Below are 21,280 nucleotides of genomic sequence, written 5' to 3'. Positions count from 1 at the left end.
GAAAAATCAATTTATTTATTTTTGTAAAGGACACCCCTGCAAGGTAGGCCAAGCTGCATGGAACAACGGTGGGTGTGTCTACACTAGTGCCTGATCAATAATTAAATCTTTTTTTTCCCCACCCTCGCAGCACGCGACCCCTAAGCAGCCCCCACAAGGAAACGTCAGGTGGTGTGGTTTTTTTAAGGGTGGGGTGAGCGTGAATTGTTAGGTGGGAGGGAGATTCCGCTTCCCTGCTCAGGCGCCGCGAAGGCCAGCCCCGACGCGCGACGCCGCCGAGGAAGGACCCCAGTCCCTGCGCCCGCCCTCAAACAGGCCGGAAGCGCGCAGAGTCGCGGGGGCAGGCCTAGAGTGGCCATGGGCTCCAGGTCCCGGTCCAGGGAACGGCGCCGGAGGAGAAGCCGGTCCAGATCCGAGGAGCGGGAGAGGAGGAGGCAGAGGAGGAGGAGGAGAGAGCGGGGTGGAAGGTGAGCGGGGAAGCCCGGCGGGGCGCGGCCCTGGGGACCATAGAGTCTCCGGACCATAGAGTTCTCCCGGGGTAGAGCGGTTGTTGTTCTTTCCTCCCCTATAGGTTTCTATAGGCGATTCTTTCCCCCTATAGCGAGGGGCTTAAGATGTGGGGAAGGGGCTTAAGCCCCCCAAGCTGCTTCTCCTGCTAGGTTTCGGGGTGCCTTTGGCTCAGGGGGCAAATAGTAAGGTGGCAAGAGTGCTCCTGAGCATGTCAAAAGTGCCCTGCAGCTGGTTCAGGCCAAAGGGGGGGGGGCTGGTGTGATAGGATTTTTATGTTACAGATAGGTAGCCGTGTTGGTCTGCCATAGTCAAAATAAAAAAAAATCCTTCCAGTAGCACCTTAAAGACCAACTAAGTTAGTTCTTGGTATGAGCTTTCGTGTGCATGCACACTTCTTCAGATACACTGAAACAGAAGTTGCCGGACCCTTCTATATAGTGAGAAGGTGGGGAGGGGTATTACTCAGAAGGGTGGTGGGAATGGGAGATTGGCAGATAGCTGAGATGAGCCTGTTGACGACTCTTGCAACTCATTATCAAACTTAAAACCATGGAGAGACCTGGTCTGAACAGAGACATTGGATTCTTATCTCATTATACATGACTAAGCCATTTCTCACCTTCTCACCCCTTGCCTTTTCCTGGAAGACCTATTGCAGTCGTTAAGAGTCGTCAACAGGCTCATCTCAGCTATCTGCCAATCTCCCATTCCCACCACCCTTCTGAGTAATACCCCTCCCCACCTTCTCACTATATAGAAGGATCTGGCAACTTCTGTTTCAGTGTATCTGAAGAAGTGTGCATGCACACGAAAGCTCATACCAAGAACTAACTTAGTTGGTCTTTAAGGTGCTACTGGAAGGAATTTTTATGGTCTTAGATATATGGTAATGTTCATAACTGCATGTACATAGATCAGCACAGGAAGACTGACCTGGAACTATTTTGATTCCTAAACTGACCAAATCCTTTCTCTGCAAGGTTAAACTGGAAAAGCCTCCCCATTGTCTTTTCCTTCACAAACCCTGTCTTAAGGGTATGTCTGTGTTTGAATAAGGTGTAAGCCTGTGACATGGACAGGAACTAAGTATTTATCATTACAAAAGACTGGCCAGGCTCCCCAGGAAATCCCACCAAGTAACTTGCCAGACAGGAGATAAACAACAACAGGAGAAAAATAATATTCAAATTTCTGTTGTAGACCGCCTTTTCTGTGATGTTGGTGTGATGTATCTGAGGGGTGGTCTTAGGTTACACCCATGGGACTCTCCAGAGTCTCCTCCAGCACCAGAATTCATAAGCATCCATTCTTTGGCCATCAGCCTTCTTGATGGTCCAGCTCTCACTTCCATACACCACTACTGGGAAAACCAGAGCTTGAACTATACGGACCTTTGTTGTCAAGGTGATGTCTCTGCTTTTTAAGATGCTGTCTAGGCTTGTCATTGCTGCAAAAACATAGGACCAGTATATTCATAGAATCTTAGAGTTGCAAGGAACCCCATGGGTCATCTAGTCCAACCCTCTTTTTGTTCTCCTTTGGCCATCCCTCGTAGCCGAGTAAGATTGTCTTCCATGAAAACTGTTTTAGCAGTGAGTCCGTAAGTGACTGTGGTCGCCAATTCTGGATCCACATATCCTTCCACAGTGGGGACATAGGTTTCCGGGCAGGAGTTGATTCCGGTGTGGATTTGCCAAGTGTGCCTTCCTCTTAGCACATTTCTCCCTTGCGTCCTGAGTTCGAGTGTCTTCAAAGCCCACGACACCTTTGGTCAAGGTTCTCCAACTGGAGCGCTTGCAGGCCAGTGCTTCCCAGTTGTTGGTGTTTATACTACATTTTTAAAGATTTGCCTTGAGAGAGTCTTTGAACCTCTTTTGTTGACCACCAGCATTCCGCTTCCCATTCTTAAGTTCGGAATGGAGCAGTTCGCAAACCGGAACACTTACTTTTGGGTTTGCAGCGTTTGGTTCCCAAGTTGTTTCAGCACCAAGAGCTTTTAGAACCAAGGTACCACTGAAAAAATTCACTGGGTATGTGTAGAAACTAGCCTCTTGTACAATTGTTAAAAGTTTTTGCTCATTCCTCTGCCTCCTTTTGCCTCCAACCCTTGGGGGGCTACCTCTGGCTGGAGTTCTGCCCCTCTCTTTCGCTCTCAAATCAAAATTTCTCTCTCTCTCCTTAGCTCGGAGGAAGAGAGTCAGAAATGGCAGAAAAAGAAAGAGAAAAGCGAGGAACGACATGGGAAGAGGCACAAGAAGCGGCGTTCTCGCGGCCGCTCCCCGAGCTCGGATTCGTCCCCGGAGAGGCGAGGGCGCAGCAGCGAGAGGAGGGGGAAGAGGACGCGGAAGCGCTCTGGGTCCCGATCCTCCGTGTCCTCCGTGACGTCGCCTTCGCCGTCCCGCTCGCAGAGCTCTCGGGGCGAGGAACTGAGCCTCCAGGAGCGGTTGCAGCTGAAAGACGACAAGAAGAAACAGAAGGAGATGGTGAAGGCTCTGGAGACCCCGGAGGAGAAGAGGGCCCGGCGGCTGGCCAAGAAGGAAGCGAAGGAGCGCAAGAAGCGGGAGAAGATGGGCTGGGGGGAAGAGTACATGGGATACACCAACACCGACAACCCCTTTGGGGATAACAACCTGCTGGGAGCCTTCATCTGGAGCAAGGTGAGTTTCGGACTGCAGCCGGGATGTTGGAACGGTAGCCAAGAAGCCAATTCATAGAATCATAGAATCCTAGAGTTGGAAGAGACCACAAGGGCCATCGAGTCCAACCCCCTGCCAAGCAGGAAACACCATCAGAGCACTCCTGACATATGGTTGTCAAGCCTCTGCTTAAAGACCTCCAAAGAAGGAGACTCCACCACACTCCTTGGCAGCAAATTCCACTGTCGAACAGCTCTTACTGTCAGGGAGTTCTTCGGAAGCAGTGGATTTGATTGACCGTATTTTTTGCTCTATAAGACTCACTTTTCCCCCTCCTAAAAAGTAAGGGGAAATGTTTGTGCGTCTTATGGAGCGAATGCAGGCTGCGCAGCTATCCCAGAAGCCAGAACAGCAAGAGGGATTGCTGCTTTCACTGCGCAGCGATCCCTCTTGCTGTTCTGGATTCTGATCCCTCTGGCTTTTGAATTCAGAATATTCTTTTTCTTGTTTTCCTCCTCCAAAAACTAGGTGCGTCTTGTGGTCTGGTGCGTCTTATAGAGCGAAAAATACGGTAGATGGAATCGATTTAAATCGCAATTTAAATCACTCATCAGCAAGGCTTGATTTACCGTATTTTTTGCATCATAAGATAGTTCAAATCACAATTTAAACCACTCGTCAGCAAGACTTGATTTACCGTATTTTTCGCTTCATAAGACGCACCTTTGCCTTCCTAAAAAGTAAGGGGAAATGTCTATGCGTCTTACAGAGCGAATGCGTGGTCCCTGGAGCCGAATTGCCCAGGGGCGAAAAGCAGATCATGCAGTGGCGCAAAAACGTGGTTACAAAGCACAGATCCACATGGATTCTCAGGATTTTTGCATTGGGCTACCCCAAACTCACTGTCAAATCACATGTTGGTGGCCACAGCACGAACCGCAAAAATGATACATCCACTGTTTTGTTCCGAATATTATTTTTTCTTGCAGTTTCCGGGTCACCTTCAAAGGTAGTCCCACATAGAGCGCATTGCAGTAGTCCAAGCGGGAGATAACCAGAGCATGCACCACTCTGGCCAGACAGTCCGTGGGCAGGGAGGGTCTCATCCTGCGTACCAGATGGAGCTGCCCTGGACGCAGAATTAACCTGCGCCTCCATGGACAGCTGTGAGTCCAGAATGACTCCTAGGCTGCGCACCTGGTCCTTCAGGGGCACAGTTACCCCATTCAGGACCAGGGAGTCCTCCATCAGTACCAAGGAGTAAAAGGCTCTTCAGGGGCTAAAAACCTCCCCTTCTGTGCTGATTGGGCAGCTGCGAGTTCGAGTCCAGCAGTTTCTGGAGGGGTCCAGGTTTCTCATTCTTGATCTAAGAAGAGGCATTCCTCTCGGGAAAGGAACGCCTCCTTTGAATATTAAAACGTTTTTCTCTCTGCCTCGATTTTATTTATCATCTCAGGCTCTGGAAAAGAAGGGGATCGGCCACTTGGAGGAGAAAGAGTTAAAAGACCGGAACAAACGGATCCAGGAGGAAAACCGACTGGAGCTTCAGAAGGTAAGAGCCAAAGTAGCAGTGAGCTGGGGGAGGGTTTCTCTGGGCATGCACAGAGCGCCTTTGCCTTAGAGATGAAGCGCCGATGCCGCAAAATGGAGAGGACCGCCATGGTCTGGGAGATCTGAGTTGCAGGTTTGTTTGACCCTTGGGGAATTGACCGGTAATTCAGATTTTGATTGCCTGCTGAATCTGCCCCTTTCCTGTGAACTCTCTGTGGTAGCTTATCCTAAAGTTTTGAGTGTCTACATGCTCACCGCATTTATAAATTTCAAATGTATTGTTGTACATTGTTTTAAATGTTTGCTTTCCTTCTGGGGTTGTACCCCCAAGTGTGTTTTATCAGCTGGTCTCCGACTGTAATAAATCACCGTATTTTTTGCTCTATAAGCCTCCTAAAAAGTAAGGGGAAATGTGTGTGCGTCTTACGGAGTGAATGCAGGCTACGCAGCTATCCCAGAAGCCAGAACAGCAAGAGGGATTGCTGCTTTCACCGCGCAGCGACCCCTCTTGCTGTTCTGGCTTCTGAGATTCAGAATTTTTTTTTTTCTTGTTTTCCTCCTCCAAAAACTAGGTGCGTCTCGTGGTCTGGTGCGTCTTATAGAGCGAAAAATACGGTATCTATCTATTGCACACACACATCATCCGAACACCCCCTCGTTCTCGGGTCTCTCTTTGCAGGTGAAGCAGTTGCGCTTGGAGCGGGAGCGTGAGAAGGCCATGCGCGAGCAAGAGCTGGAGATGCTTCAGAGGGAAAAGGAGGCGGAGCATTTCAAGACGTGGGAGGAGCAAGAGGACAACTTCCACCTGCAGCAGGCAAAGCTGCGGTAAGTGAGGAGAGCGGGAAAGAATGAGGGTTTCAGGGATGCTAGAGGCTGGGAGACTAACAAGGGAGAGCCAGTGTGGTGTAGTGGTTAAGAGCAGTGGACTCGTAATCTGGGGAACCGGGTTTGCATCTCCGCTCCTCCATATATATGATATATTTATCATATATCCAGCATTCCAGCCAGTGTGGCGTAGTGGTTAAGAGCGGTAGTCTCGTAATCTGGTGAACCGGGTTTGCTTCCCCGCTCCTCCACCTGCAGCTGCTGGGTGACCTTGGGCCAGTCACACTTCTCTGAAGTCTCTCAGCCCCACTCACCTCACAGAGTGTTTGTTGTGGGGGAGGAAGGGAAAGGAGAATGTGAGCCGCTTTGAGACTCCTTAGGGTAGCGATAAAGCGGGATATCAAATCCAAACTCCTCTACTTCTTCAAAGGAACAGAAAAGACGATTGTAGCTTTAAGAACTGTTTCTGCGAGTGGTTTTCAAGGCTGATTAGGTATAGAAAGTGATGTGTACAAAAGGAGAAGTTGCAGCTTGAATTTGCGTGCAAAAGAGAAGACCCACATGCTAATAATAATAATAATAATAATAATAATAATAATAATAATAATAATAATAATGTGGGTGCTTGGGTTGCAAACGTGATCCGTGTGGGAGGGCCTCATCCTGCAGGGCTCTTTTTCTGAGCTCAGGCAATAATAATAATAATAATTAATAATAATAATTTATTATTTATACCCCACCCACCTGGCTGGGTTTCCCCAGCCACTCTGGGCGGCTTCCAACACAACACTAAAATACAATAACCTATTAAACATTAAAAGCTTCCCTAAACATTAAAAGGGACGCAGTGGCACTTTCGCAACCCCAGAGTCAGTCACGACTGGACCTAATGGTCAGGGGTCCCTTTACCTTTACCTTTAAACATTAAAAGCTTTGTGTTTGTAAGTTTGTAAGGTTTCAATTCAATTCAAAATCCTTTATTAGGCATAACACACCACACATTAACAAAAAAAATCATATACAGACTGTTCTATATAGATATAGATCGTTCTACCCGGACACTGAGGTCCAGCTCTTAGGGCCTTCTGGCGGTTCCCTCCCTGCGAGAAGCCATGTTACAGGGAAGCAGGCAGAGGGCCTTCTCGGTGGTGGCGCCCTCCCTGTGGAACACCCTCCCACCAGATGTCAAAGAGAACAACAACTACCAGACTTTTAGAAGACATCTGAAGGCAGCCCTGTTTAGGGAAGCTTTTAATGTTTGATGTACCATAGTATTTTAATATTCTTTTGGAAGCCGCCCAGAGTGGCTGGGGAAACCCAGCCAGATGGGCGGGGTATAAATAATAAATTATTATTATTATTATTATTATTATTATTATTATTATTATTATTATTATTAGTATAAAATACGGGCTCAGCAGACACAATTTATCCTAGTCCTATTCTTAACTCCAAGAAATGAATCGATGTACAAAGATAATATAATACAACACCGCAACATCACCTACCATTAAAAACCACTAGGTCTCTCTTTATCACGGCCCATTCTTTCTTCATGGACAGCACTTAAAAATTCAGCCGCTATTAAAGTAATTTGGTCATCGCTGTCCGCCAGCAGATCCTGAACAGTTGGTTGTGTAAAAATCTGTCTATTAAATTTTAGGTCCTCAAATAGTTGTTTTCTGGCATAACTGCCAAAATCACAGGAATCACTACTATGGTAGTTTGTAAGGTTGTAAATAAAACTTTTGCTTGAGTATTCTACATCCTTCAGCTTGACCTCGTCTCCTTCGTGTTCTCTCTCCTCCCCCCCCCCCCCCCGCAGCTCCAAGATTCGCATCCGAGACGGGCGGGCCAAACCCATCGACCTCCTGGCCAAATACATCAGCGCCGAAGACGACGACCTGGCCGTGGAGATGCACGAGCCGTACACTTTCCTGAACGGCCTCACCGTCTCGGACATGGAAGACCTGCTGGAAGACATTCAGGTAGGGCTGGGAAGATTTATTCAAAATTAAAACAAAACATATTATCCAGAAACATATCATCCTTATTCCCCCCCATTTTTCCTCCCTCCCCCCACCCCCCCACTTCCCTCCGTTCCAGTCTTTGATTTCTTTAAAAATGCTGTTTTCTGCATGTTACACAGTTGTACAGATCCTCAAACTATTTAGCTGATTATTATCAACAAAAAGTTTGTGAATTCAAAGCCAGCCAAAGAGTCCAGTTCGCTTTGTTGCGTCTTCAAATACTTTGTAAAGGGTTCCCATTCGTCCTTAAAGTCACGGTTATCCTTGTCCCGTAGCTTGTATGTCAGTTTTGCCAGTTCTGCATAGTCCATCAATTTTTCTTGCCACGATTCTTTAGTTGGGGTTTCTTCAGTCTTCCATCCTTGTGCTATTAGGACTCTCGCGGCCGTTGTCGCATACATGGAGATATTTTTCAGCTTTTTTGGCAGATATTTCCCTACAATCCCTAATGGTCCAGCGCTCACTTCCACACATCACTACCGGGGAAACCACGTAAGCAAATGCAAATGCTGTAGAAAATACGCTCTGGATCACGAGTGGAACCGCTGGAATTAATGGATTCAAGTTAGTCATGCCCGTTCGATTTCAGTAGAAGTCGAAGCTGGGTGCAACGCTGTGATCCGATGCAGTGTGGCGATTTTCGCATTCCCCACCCTGCCCTAAATGATATAAAATGGGAGTAATGTATTTGTGGGGGGCAGGTGTCAAGAAAATCATTTCCACACACCCCCAGGCCTGAAATGAGTCCATAGCCTCAGCTGTTTCCCCCCTGTTTTCCAGGTTTACATGGAGCTGGAACAAGGGAAAAATGTGGATTTCTGGAGAGACATGACCATCATCACTGAGGATGAAATCGCTAAGCTCCGCAAATTAGAGGCTTCTGGGAAAGGGCCAGGTAGGTGTGAATTGAAGCATCGGAGGGCCTGCCTTGCTTGTGGAACAAAAATGTGTGCTCTGGTTTGCCAGAAGCGGCTTACTCCTGCTGGCCACACGGCCCGGAAGCTGTACCCCGGCTCCCTCGGCCAGTAAAGCGAGATGAGCGCCGCAACCCCAGAGTCGGCCACGACTGGACCTAATGGTCAGGGGTCCCTTTACCTTTACCTTTATGGGAGTATATTGTATTTTAAAATGGGGTATCAGAGTTTTTAGGGGGCTAACCAGGCTTGTTGGGTTTTGAACGTCATATGTAGATTTTTCAATTTCGTCATTCTGTGTGGGACAACGACAATAAAGATTATCGTATCGAGAGAAAGAGCTTCTGTGTGAATGGATAGGGAGCCCACAGTTCTTCAGATCGACTTGGGGGTTGGAACAACATCAGGCCAAATTCAGGATTCGCACCCAACTCCTTGGCTGGGGAGGCGGCAAGGTTCCTGGTTCTCCTGTGCTGATGGCATTTCCCTCCCCTTCTACGTCCTGCAGGTGAACGCCGGGAAGGGGTTAACGCTTCGGTCAGCTCCGACGTGCAGTCCGTCTTCAAAGGCAAGACCTACAACCAGTTGCAGGTGATCTACCAGGGCATTGAGAGCAAGATCCTGGCCGGAGGTCCCAACCTGGACATAGGCTACTGGGAGAGTCTCCTGCAGCAGCTGAAAGCCTACATGGCCCGCGCAAGGTGAGTGGATCACCCTGACTGGACCACTTTCCCACAACGGCAGCCTAATTTCTGACTGTAACCTTTTAAAAATACTGTGGCCCCTTGGTTCTGAAACTCGATCCGTTCCGGAAGTCTGTTCCAAAACCAAGCATTCCAAAACCAAGGCTTTCCTGTAGAAAGTAAGGCGAAATGGATTAATCTGTTCCAGGCTTTTAAAAACAACCCCTAAAAAAGCAATTGGGACGCGGGTGGCGCTGTGGGTTAAACCACAGAGCCTAGGGCTTGCCAATCAGAAGGTCGGTGGTTTGAATCCCCGCAATGACGGGGTGAGCTCCCGTTGCTTGGTCCCTGCTCCTGCCAACCTAGTAGTTTGAAAGCATGAAGTGCAAGTAGATCAACAGGTACCACTCCGGCGGGAAGGTAAACGGCGTTTCCGTGCGCTGCTCTGGTTCGCCAGAAGCGGCTTGGTCATGCTGGGCACATGACCTGGAAGCTGTACGCCGGCTCCCTCGGCCAATAAAGCGAGATGACCGCCGCAACCCCAGAGTCGGTCACGACTGGACGTAATGGTCAGGGGTCCCTTTACCTTTAATATCCTGTTGGAAGCCGCCCAGAGTAGCTGGGGAGGCCCAGCTAGATGGGCAGGGTAATAATAATAATAATAATAATAATAATAATAATAATAATAATAATAATAATAATAATAGTGATGATGATGATGATGATGGTCTGGGGTCCCTTTAAATTTACCTTTAAGTTTGAAGACTTTCGGATAAATATTCTGTTATTGTCTACGTTTCTCAGGGATAAAAAGTGTGGGTAGATCAATGTGTATCTAGAGCTTTTCTGTGCGTTTTCTCCTCCTTTCCCAGGCTGAGGGAGCGCCACCAGGACGTCCTCCGCCAAAAACTCTACAAGCTGAAGCAGGAACAAGGAGTCGAGAGCGAGCCCCTCTTCCCCATCATTAAGAAGGAGACTTCGCCCCCAGGAGGCTGCAGTAGCAGCAGCAGGTGAGCTGGATTTGGGGGGCTCTCAGGACCAACGTGGGTGGCGCTGTGGGCTAAACCACAGAGCCTAGGACTTGCCGATCAGAAGATCGGCGGTTCGAATCCCCGCGATGACGGGGTGAGCTCCCGTTGCTCGGTCCCTGCTCCTGCCAACCTAGCAGTTCGAAAGCACGTCAAAGTGCAAGTAGATAAATAGGTACCGCTCTGGCGGGAAGGTAAACGGCGTTTCCGTGCACTGCTCTGGTTCGCCAGAAGCGGCTTAGTCATGCTGGCCACATGACCCGGAAGCTGTACGCCGGCTCCCTCGGCCAGTAAAGCGAGATGAGCGCCGCAACCCCAGAGTCGGCCACGACTGGACCTAATGGTCAGGGGTCCCTTTACCTTTACCTTTACAGGACCAACGTAGGTCTTTCAGGACCAATGTTCGATGGTCCCGGCGGCCGGTCCCAGTCCCCAGTCTGGCAGCCGTGTTCTGGATTAGTTGTAGTTTCTGGGTCACCTTCAAAGGCAGCTCCACGGAGAGCTCATCGCAGTAGTCCAAGCGGGAGATAACCAGAGCATGCACCACTCTGGCGAGACAGTCTGCGGGCAGGGAGGGTCTCATCCTGTGTACCAGATGGAGCTGGGAGACAGCTCCCTGTACACAGAATTGACCTGCGCCTCCATGGACAGCTGTGAGTCCAAAATGACCCCCAGGCTGCCCGCCCATCTGGCTGGTTTTTCCCAGCCACTCTGGGCGGCTCCCAACAGAATATTAAAACACAATAAAACATCAAACATTAAACACTTCCCTAAACAGGGCTGCCTTCAGATGTATTCTAAAAGTCAAATAGTTCTTTATTTCCTTGGCATCTGGTGGGAGGGTGTTCCACAGGGCTGGCGCCACCACCAAGAAGGCCCTCTGCCTTGTTCCCTGTAACTTGGCTTCTCGCAGGGAGGGAAACCGCCAGAAGGCCCTCGGGAGAAGGACCCAGGTGTCCGGGCAGAACGATGGGGGTGGAGACGCTCCTTCAGGTCTACTGGGCCGTTTAGGGCTTCAAAGGTCAGCCCCAACACTTGGAATTGTGCTCAGAAACGTCCTGGGAGCCAATGCAGGTCTTTCAGGACTGGTGTTATATGGTCTCCACTCCCAGTCTGGCTGCCGCATTCTGGATTAGTTGTAGTTTCCGGGTCACCTTCAAAGGTAGCCCCACGGAGAGCGCATGGCAGTAGTCCAAGCGGGAGATAACCAGAGCATGCACCACTCTGGCCAGACAGTCTGCGGACAGGGAGGGTCTCAGATGGACCTGGTAGACAGCTCAGAGCAGAAGGGAGCCAGGATGTAGTGTTTAAGAGCGGTGGACTCGTAATCTGGTGAACCGGCTTCGTTTCCCGCTCCTCCACATGCAGCTGCTGGGTGACCTTGGGCTAGTCCCACTTCTCTGAAGTCTCTCAGCCCCACTCACCTCACAGAGTGTTTGTTGTGGGGGAGGAAGGGAAAGGAGAATGTGAGCCGCTTTGAGACTCCCTAGGGTAGTGATAAAGCAGGATATCAAATCCAAAACCTTCTCTTCCCTTTCCGCAGGCTGGAGCCGGAGGACAGCGGCCAGGCGCAGCCCAGCACCTCTTCGGCCGAGCCCGGGGGCGCCGAGCCCGAATCGGAGGCCAAGGCGGAGGGAGACGGGGAGGCGGTTCTGATGGAAGAGGATCTCATCCAACAGAGCTTGGACGACTACGACGCCGGGAAGTACAGCCCCCGCCTTCTGACGTCCCACGAGCTGCCCTTCGATGCCCACGTGGTGGAGGCGGACGAGGACTGCCAGCGCCTCCTGCTCTGCCGGCAGCAGCTCCAGGTCACAGGTAGGAGGGGAAGGGGGCTGAGGTGGGCTCTGGGGCCGCGTCAAAGGGCTTGGCTTGGCGCCGCCGCGGGGGGGCAGCTGCCCTGTGGAGCTTGCGGTCTAGAAGCTGGCCTCAGGTCTCCTCTCAGGCCACGCCCACTTCCCCCAAGCCACGCCCTCTCGGCAGCCAACGCCCCCTGCTCGAGGCCACACCCCTTTATTTAAACCACGCCCCTCTGCGAAGGCCGCGTATCCCTTTGTCAGGGCCACACCCCTTTCTTCAAATGACACCCTTTTCTTGAGGCCACACCCCTTTCCTTAAACCACACCCCCTCTTTGCAGGCCACACCCCTTTCTTTAAACCACACCCTCTCAAGGCCACACCTTTCCTTAAACCACACCCCTCCCTGCAGACCGCACACCCTTTTCTCGAGGCCACACCCCTTTCTATAAACCATACCCTTCTCCGCTGGCCACACCCCCTCCTTCGTCCCCAGCTGCTCCCTGCAGGTTACACCCACCTTCCTCAAACCACACCCCCTCTCTGCGGACCACGCGCCCCTTTCCCGAGGCCACGCCCCTTTCCCTTAAACCACACCCCTCTCCTCTGTCCCCAAGCCCATACTCCCCTTTCCTCAAACCACACCCCTTCCCTTAAGCCACACCCTCCTCTCAGGCCCCCACCCCTTTCCTCCTCAACATCCATTGGCAGGGAGTTCCAAAGTCTAGCCGCTGCCATGCTAGACGCCCGAATCCTCGCGAAACCCAGACTCCAAGGCCGCCCGCCGCTGCCTTTCCTGCTTAACATCCATTGGCAGGGAGTTCCAAAGTCCAGCCGCTGCCACGCTAGACGCCCGAATCCTCGCAAACCCGCTGCCCTCTCTGTCCCTCCCCAGGCGACGCCAGCGAGAGCGCGGAGGACATCTTCTTCCGCCGCGCCAAGGAGGGCATGGGGGCGGACGAGGCCCAGTTCAGCGTGGAGATGCCCTTGACGGGCAAGGCCTACCTGTGGGCCGACAAGTACCGTCCCCGCAAGCCCCGATTCTTCAACCGCGTTCACACCGGGTTCGAGTGGAACAAGTACAACCAGACGCACTACGACTTCGACAACCCGCCCCCCAAGATCGTCCAGGGCTACAAATTCAACATCTTCTACCCGGACCTCATCAACAAGCGCTCCACGCCGGAGTACTTCCTGGAGGCCTGCCCGGACAACAAGGACTTCGCCACCCTCCGCTTCCACGCCGGACCCCCTTACGAAGACATCGCCTTCAAGATCGTCAACCGGGAGTGGGAATACTCCCACCGCCACGGCTTCCGCTGCCAGTTCGCCAACGGCATCTTCCAGCTCTGGTTCCACTTCAAGCGCTACCGCTACCGGCGGTGAGGGCGGGGGGCTTCCTCCGTGCCTCCCCCAGGCCAACGGAAGGGGCTCGTTCCCGCGCCGGAACCAGCTGCGTCGCCGCAAAACGCCGAGATGTCCAACTTCTGCGCTGTTTGCTGGGCGTTTTTCCGTGACGGTTTTAGGGGCCGCCGACACCCCTCTAGATGTTGTGGGGTTCCGGGCCCCGGCAATTCCTGACTGTCCGGATTCCAGAGCCCCCTATTTTCCTTCATCTCTTAAAAGCGATATGGGATTTCCCCGTCTGGAGAAGAGGCACCCAAGACGGGAATTCCTCTTCCGAACAGAGTCACCCTCCCATCATTGCATAGGGAATTCTCCTTTTGGAAATAGGACTGGAGAACATCTCAGAGATACAACTGGTGTCCCATCTTTTCCCAAAATCGGCGGGTGTTCCCCATCCTCCTTGCAGGCACCAACAATAACCCCCGACTCTTTCTCTCTCGGTGTAGATTCCTACGACACTGAACGGATCCATTTGCCAGGCATAGATTACGTATATTTGTTATTTTCTGAAGCAGGGCAGCGACGGCATTGTGTACATTTCCTTAGCGGTGCCAAATCACCCTTTCGTATAACCGTTCTCCCAGCGGCTCTCTCCGGAGAGCACTGTCCCGGCACAATAAAATTTTTTAGATGGTCCGAGCTGTCCTTTGCCGTCTTTTGCAAACTCTTGTCGATGGGAATGCACCAATTTTGAGCGGGGCAAGAGGAGCAGATCTGTCGTTAGGTAAGAGCTGCTGGACTCCCAGCTCCCGTCAGAAGGTAAAGGTAAAGGGACCCCTGACCATTAGGTCCAGTCGCGGACGACTCTGGGGTTGCGGCGCTCATCTCGCTTTACTGGCCGAGGGAGCCGGCATACAGCTTCCGGGTCATGTGGCCAGCAGGACTAAGCCGCTTCTGGAGAACCAGAGCAGCCCACGGAAACGCTGTTTACCTTCCTGCCGGAGCGGTACCTATTGATCTACTTGCACTGGCGTGCTTTTGAACTGCTAGGTTGGCAGGAGCAGGGACCGAGCAACGGGAGCTCACCCCGTCATTGCAGGGATTCGAACTGCCGACCTTCTGATCGGCTAGTCCTAGGCTCTGTGGTTTAACCCATAGCGCCACCCACGTCAGATGTTAAGGGCTGTCAAACAGAAGATGGGATTATTCCCCTTTCTTGCCTCCTGAATCCTCTGGTTTGGTTTCGCGCCCTCTGGAGTAGTCGTGACTGGAGCTCAAAGACGCATTTGCAGCCAGGCGAAAAGATTTGGGGTGTGGTGAGGAGCATGGCCACATTCTGAGGGCCTGGTAAAGATAATAATAATCTTATTACAGTGGTACCTCGGGTTAAGAACTTAATTCGTTCCGGAGGTCTGTTCTTAACCTGAAACTGTTCTTAACCTGAAGCACCATTTTAGCTAATGGGGCCTCCCACTGCCGCTGCGCGATTTCTGTTCTCATCCTGAAGCAAAGTTCTTAACCTGAAGCACTATTTCTGGGTTAGCGGAGTCTGTAACCTGAATCGTCTGTAACCCAAGGTACCACTGTAATCATATTAATATTAATTTATGATTTATACCCTGCCCATCTGGCTGGGTTTCCCCAGCCATTCTGGGCGGCTCCCAACAGAATATTAAAAAAACAATAATTTTTTCAAAAAAAGCTTCCCTAAACAGGGCTGCCTTCAGATGTCTTCTAAAAGTCAGGTAGTTCTTTCTCTCCTTGACATCTGATGGGAGGGCGTTCCACAGGGCGGGCGCCACCACCGAGAAGGCCCTCTGCCTGGTTCCCTGTAACCTCACTTCTCGCAGGGAGGGAACCGCCAGAAGGCCTTCGGGAGATGGACCCAGGTGTCCGGGCTGGACGATGGGGGTGGAGGCGCTCCTTCAGGGATACTGGGCTGTTTAGGGCTTTCAAGGTCAGCACCAACCCTTTGAATTCTGCTCGGAAACGTACTGGGAGCCAATATAGGTCTTTCAAGACCGGTTTTATGTGGTCTCCACTCCCAGTCCCCAGTCTAGCTGCCGCATTCTGGATTAGTTGCAGTTTCTGCGTCACCTTCAAAGGTAGCCCCACGGAGAGCGCATGGCAGTAGTCCAAGCGGGAGATAACCAGAGCATGCACCACTCTGGCCAGACAGTCTGCGGGCAGCAAAGGTCTCATCCTGTGTACCAGATAGAGCTGCCCTGGACACAGAACTGACCTGTGCCTCCATGGACAGCTGTGAGTCCAAAATGACCCCTAGGTGGAGAGGCACAGAGGGCCGTATTTGAGGGCCATTCTGGGGCCGGAGATTTCCCACCCATGGTCAAGAAACTTGTTTTGCGGTTGACCTAACGGGTGTCGCAAGAACTCAATTCTGCGCCTCTCGTGGAATAAATGAACAAGCGATGACTTCATCGGCTCTTTTGCAATCTGTGATTATTATTATTATTATTATTTTGGAGGGTGGGGGGCGGAAGAGAACCGAACTTTGTAATGAGCGAGATATCAGATGCTCTTGATAAACAAATGCATAAGTCATAATTCCTTAATGGACTTACTGGAACCGCTCTCCAAATGTTAATTCGCGGCTGGGGGGGGGGTTTGATGCGTTTGAAACATTTTAAAGCTCTGATGAAGCTTAAGAAGATGGGGCCATGTTCCCAGATCTTTCCCGTAAACCTCATTGCCGTTTCTCTGTGGGGTATTCCCCCCTCCCTCCACAAAACAGTGCAGTCTCCGGGGGGGAGGGGAAGGACTGGGGAACTTTTGAGGGTCCTAGTGGGGCTGCCTGTTGTCTTTGTCCATGGAGTTTTCTTGGCAGGGATACTGGAGTGGCTTGGCGGTTCCTCTTCCAGGTGGATATTGTCTGTATATTGTCTCCCTGCCTATTTAACTTATATGCAGAATTCATCATGCGAAAGGCTGGGCTGGATGAATCCCAAGCCGGAATTAAGATCGCCGGAAGAAATATCAACAACCTCAGATGTGCAGATGACACAACCTGGATGGCAGAAAGTGAGGAGGAATTAAAGAACCTTTTATTGAGGGTGAAAGAGGAGAGCGCAAAATATGGTCTGAAGCTCAACATCAAAAAACCGAAGATCATGGCCACTGGTCCCATCACCTCCTGGCAAATAGAAGGGGAAGAAATGGAGGCAGTGAGAGATTTTACTTTCTTGGACTCCATGATCACTGCAGATGGCGACAGCAGTCACAAAATTAAAAGACGCCTGCTTCTTGGGAGAAAGGTGATGGCAAACCCAGACAGCCTCTTAAAAAGCAGAGACATCACCTTGCCAACAAAGGTCCGTCTAGTTCAAACTCTGGTTTTCCCAGCAGTGATGTATGGAAGTGAGAGCTGGACCACAAAGAAGGCTGATCGCCGGAGAATGGATGCTTTTGAATTCTGGTGCTGGAGGAGACTCTTCAGAGTCCCATGGACTGCAAGAAGATCAAACCTCTCCATTCGGAAGGAAATCAGCCCTGAGAGCTCACTGGAAGGACAGATCCTGAAGCTGAGGCTCCAAGACTTTGGCCACCTCATGAGAAGAGAAGACTCCCTGGAAAAGACCCTGATGTTGGGAAAGATGGAGGGCGCAAGGAGAAGGGGACAGAGGATGAGATGGTGGGACAGTGTTCTCGAAGCTACCAGCATGAGTTTGACCAAACTGTGGGAGGCAGTGGAAGACAGGAGTGCCTGGCATGCTCTGGACCAGGGGGTCACGAAGAGGCGAACACAACTAAACAACAACAACATGGAGATTAGCAGCTAATAAAAGTTTGGGTTCTCTTTTGTTCGGGGCTTCCATCTTGTTCCACCTGGTGGCAGGTGGGAGTCCTGTCGCGACTGTCTTCAATAAAGACCAAGCCTACTGGCTGCTGTTTCGCTCTGGTATTCCTGGCTGGCGTCCTTGGTTTTTGCCCAAGGGAGCCCTCAGATTTCTCTATCAACACCTCCACCGCCTTGCCCCCCACACTTCTGGGAATCCGGGCTTGGAGCAAAAGGCATTATGAAAGACAAAACGGCTTCTCTCGGCGCGAGAAGAATCCCCGGCGGGAGGTTGCTGGCGCCCTCGGGCCGTATCTCGTAGGGGTCTGGCACCAGGCCCCAGAGTTTATCTGCTCCCTATGGGGCAGGGGGAATGAGGCAGTTGGAGACCTGCCATTGCTAAATGGAACAAGGCTCTGGAGGGGGTGGGATTGGCAGAGGGGTGAAAACGCAGAGACGCCTTGCAGGAAATATCCAGCCTGTGTGCCAGAGGCAGCTGTCTGCAAGGAAAGTAGAGAGAAAGGAGGAATCTTTGGCCTTCAGGCCAACTCCATCCGCAAGAACTCAGCCCAGAAAGGTAAAAAGCAGAGGCATCCATCACCTTGCCGACAGAACCGCGAGGGAAGCGACAGAATAAAAGAATACTATATCAACCACAGAGCCTAGGACTTGCCGATCAGAATGTTGGCAGTTCGAATCCCCGCGATGACGGGGTGAGCTCCCGTTGCTCGGTCCCTGCTCCTGCCCACCTAGCAGTTTGAAAGCACACCAGCAAAAGTAGATAAATAGGTACCACTCTGGCAGGAAGGTAAACGGCGTTTCCGTGCGCTGCTCTGGTTCGCCAGAAGCGGCTTAGTCATGCTGCCCACATGACCCGGAAGATGTACACTGGCTCCCATGGCCAGTAAAGCGAGATGAGCCCCGCAACCCCAGAGTCTGCCACAACTGGACCTAATGGTCAGGGGTCCCTTTACCTTTTTATGACAACAACCTCAGATGTGCAGATGACACAACCTTGATGGCAGAAAGTGAGGAGGAATCGAGGAACCTTTTAATGAGGGTGAAAGAGGAGAGCACAAAATATGGTCCATTCCTTCAGAATGGAGAGGTTGGATCTTCTTGCAGTCCATGGGACTCTCAAGAGTCTCCTCCAGCACCAGAATTCAAAAGCATCCATTCTCTGGCGATCAGCCTTCTTGATGGTCCAGCTCTCACTTCCATACATCACTACTGGGAAAACATAAGCTTGAGCTATACGGACCTTTGTTGGCAAGGTGATGTCTCTGCTTTTTAAGATGCTGTCCAGGTTTCTCATTGCTTTTCTCCCAAGAAGCAGGCGTCTTTTAATTTCGTGGCTGCTGTCACCATCTGCAGTGATCATGGAGCCCAAGAAAGTAAAATCTCTCACTGCCTCCATTTCTTCCCCTTCTATTTGCCAGGAGGTGATGGCCATGATCTTAATTTTTTTTTATGTTGCGCATCAGACCATATTTTGCGCTCTCCTCTTATATATATTAACCAGCCTCATTTTCTTGCTCTGTTTTCCTGCTACGATTCACGGAGCTGCATAGTTCTTTATCTCTGTTTTTCTTCAGCAGAACTGTCAAATCCGATGAAAGACACCGCCGAGCCCCACAAAAGATGAAAGGGCTATCGAAGATTCATTATCCTCATGTCTGGCTCTGCATGAGACAGCTTTTTTTCCCTATTAATCCCTGCATGTCAAGTTTCCAGACCTCATGGCTGCAAGAGAAAATGCCTAAAAGCATTCGTATATCAAGTTTGCAGACCTCATGTTGCAAGAGAAAATGCCTAAAAAAGCATTCATATATCAAGTTTCTAGACCTCATGGTTGCAAGAGAAAAATGCCTAAAAAAGCAATCATATATCAAGTTTCTAGACCTCATGGTTGCAGAGAAAATGCTTAAAAGTATGCATATGTCAAGTTTCTAGACCTCATGGTTGTTAGAGAAAATGCCTAAATATCAAAAGCATTCATATATCAAGTTTCTAGACCTCATGGCTGCAAGAGAAAATGCCTAAAAGCATTCGTATATCAAGTTTGCAGACCTCATGGTTGCAAGAGAAAAATGCCTAAAAAAGCATTCATATATCAAGTTTCTAGACCTCATGGTTGCAAGAGAAAAATGCCTAAAAAAGCAATCATATATCAAGTTTCTAGACCTCATGGTTGCAGAGAAAATGCTTAAAAGTATGCATATGTCAAGTTTCTAGACCTCATGGTTGTAAGAGAAAATGCCTAAATATCAAAAGCATTCATATATCAAGTTTCTAGACCTCATGGCTGCAAGAGAAAATGCCTAAAAGCATATCGTTGTGGTTCCCATCATTCGGCAAATCGTTTCTTCCCCACCCCTCTATAAAATTCCCCTGCCCGCAGGCCTCGCTTAATTGACAATTAATTCTCAGCTGAAAACACGGTTTTGCCAATTATGCGGTCATTTTTATGGGCATTTTGGGGTTTCTTTTCATTATCGTCGCCTGGGCGAGCTGTTTCCCGGGCAAAGCGAAGGAACGAAACAATCAGAAACGTCGCCGAATAGAATCAAATAATTTTTAGTGTTTGGAGGGACAGGAAACGCAGCGCGATGTGTCAGATCGCACTTGATGCGCCAAAACATCATCTCAGCTCCCTGCAAAACAAAGTTCGCTGCTCCTTGGCTGTCCTCTAATCCTCTTGCAAACAAATCACGAGGAATTCTCAATAAACAGGTCATCTGGGAGGGCTTGTTAATCCCCGCAGAAAGCCGAAAAAACAACTTGCGTTGCCCATCTTTGGGGATCCCAAGTAAACCACCGTTGGCAAGGCTGATTCTCTGCGAAGCTGCGAGTTCGTGTTCTGGAATTGCAGAAGCCGGTCAGTCTGCGAATCATTTCCCTTCCTCCCGAAAGGAGAGTCAAACTTTATAAGTCCTTGCAACCATGAGGTCTAGAAACTTGATATACGAAAGCTTTTAGACATTTTCTCCTGCAACCATGAGGTCTAGAAACTTGATATACGAAAGCTTTTAGACATTTTCTCCTGCAACCATGAGGTCTGGAAACTTGATATACGAATGCTTTTAGGCATTTTCTCTTGCAACCATGAGGTCTAGAAACTTGATATACAAATGCTTTTAGGCGTTTTCTCTTGCAGCCATGAGGTCTAGAAACTTGATATATGAATACTTTTAGGCATTTTCCTTCAACCATGAGGTCTAGAAACTTGCTATTTGGGCATTTTCTCTTGCAACCATGAGGTCTAGAAACTTGATATATGAATACTTTTAGGCATTTTCCTTCAACCATGAGGTCTAGAAACTTGATATTTAGGCATTTTCTCTTGCAACCATGAGGTCTAGAAACTTGATATTTAGGCATTTTCTCTTGCAACCATGAGGTCTAGAAACTTGATATTTAGGCATTTTCTCTTGCAGCCATGAGGTCTAGAAACTTGATATTTAGGCATTTTCTCTTGCAACCATGAGGTCTAGAAACTTGAAATATGAATGCTTTTAGGCATTTTCTCTTGCAGCCATGAGGTCTAGAAACTTGCTATTTAGGCATTTTCTCTTGCAACCATGAGGTCTAGAAACTTGACATGCAGGGATTAATAGAATTAATTAACAGAAAATAGATCAATAGAAAATAAAAAGCTGTCATGAGGTCTAGAAACTTGATATACCTCCCAAAAGCCTCTTCCCAAAAAGCCACCGGTCCGAAGAAGTTCTCCCGTTTTCCCTCCAGGGGGGAAACTACTCCAAGTCTCCTCCTTTATCTCTCTCTCTCTCTGCAATCTTTTCCCTGAAAAGGGATGTGCCGCCCAGCCTCTTCTCTCTTGGTCCCTCCCTTTTCCCTACCCAGTTCTCCCCCCAAAAAAGCGCTTTTTCTCAGATGCATCAGACAGACGAATTGGGGCAAAGGGACCAGTCTCTTCGCTGACTCCCAAGAATTAGCGCTCAACTTCTGGGAACTTGGAAAAGGGTATGTAGCCCAAATCATTGTTCTAAGGGTGATGGTTTTTATACTGGTTTTTATGCTGCTGGTGAGTCTTTTGCAAGCCTGATGGTTGTTGTTTTTTTAGCGAAGGCTTGTTGGAGCATATCCTCCAGCCGGGGGGAAAAAGCGGTTTTATTTCAAGGCGCAGAAAGGGAAGCGAGGCTCTG

General features: G+C 49.9%; 1 protein-coding gene across 1 annotated transcript; it reads left to right on the top strand.

The window, feature by feature from the left end:
• Window positions 1-199: 199 nt before the first annotated feature.
• On the top strand, window positions 200-14,017 carry CACTIN (cactin, spliceosome C complex subunit). Its single transcript, XM_081177733.1, has 10 exons — window positions 200-467; window positions 2,693-3,167; window positions 4,603-4,698; window positions 5,377-5,522; window positions 7,348-7,510; window positions 8,333-8,447; window positions 8,975-9,167; window positions 10,022-10,159; window positions 11,721-11,995; window positions 12,870-14,017. Exons 1-10 carry the CDS (start codon window positions 358-360, stop codon window positions 13,358-13,360), a joined length of 2,202 nt encoding a protein of 733 aa, XP_081033859.1. The 5' UTR covers window positions 200-357; the 3' UTR covers window positions 13,361-14,017.
• Window positions 14,018-21,280: the final 7,263 nt, after the last annotated feature.

Source organism: Podarcis bocagei (assembly GCF_964188305.1).
Source record: "Podarcis bocagei genome assembly, chromosome: 18".
Lineage (NCBI taxonomy): Eukaryota > Metazoa > Chordata > Lepidosauria > Squamata > Lacertidae > Podarcis > Podarcis bocagei.
Note: the sequence above shows the minus strand (reverse complement) of the source record. Positions and strands in the feature narration are given on the sequence as shown.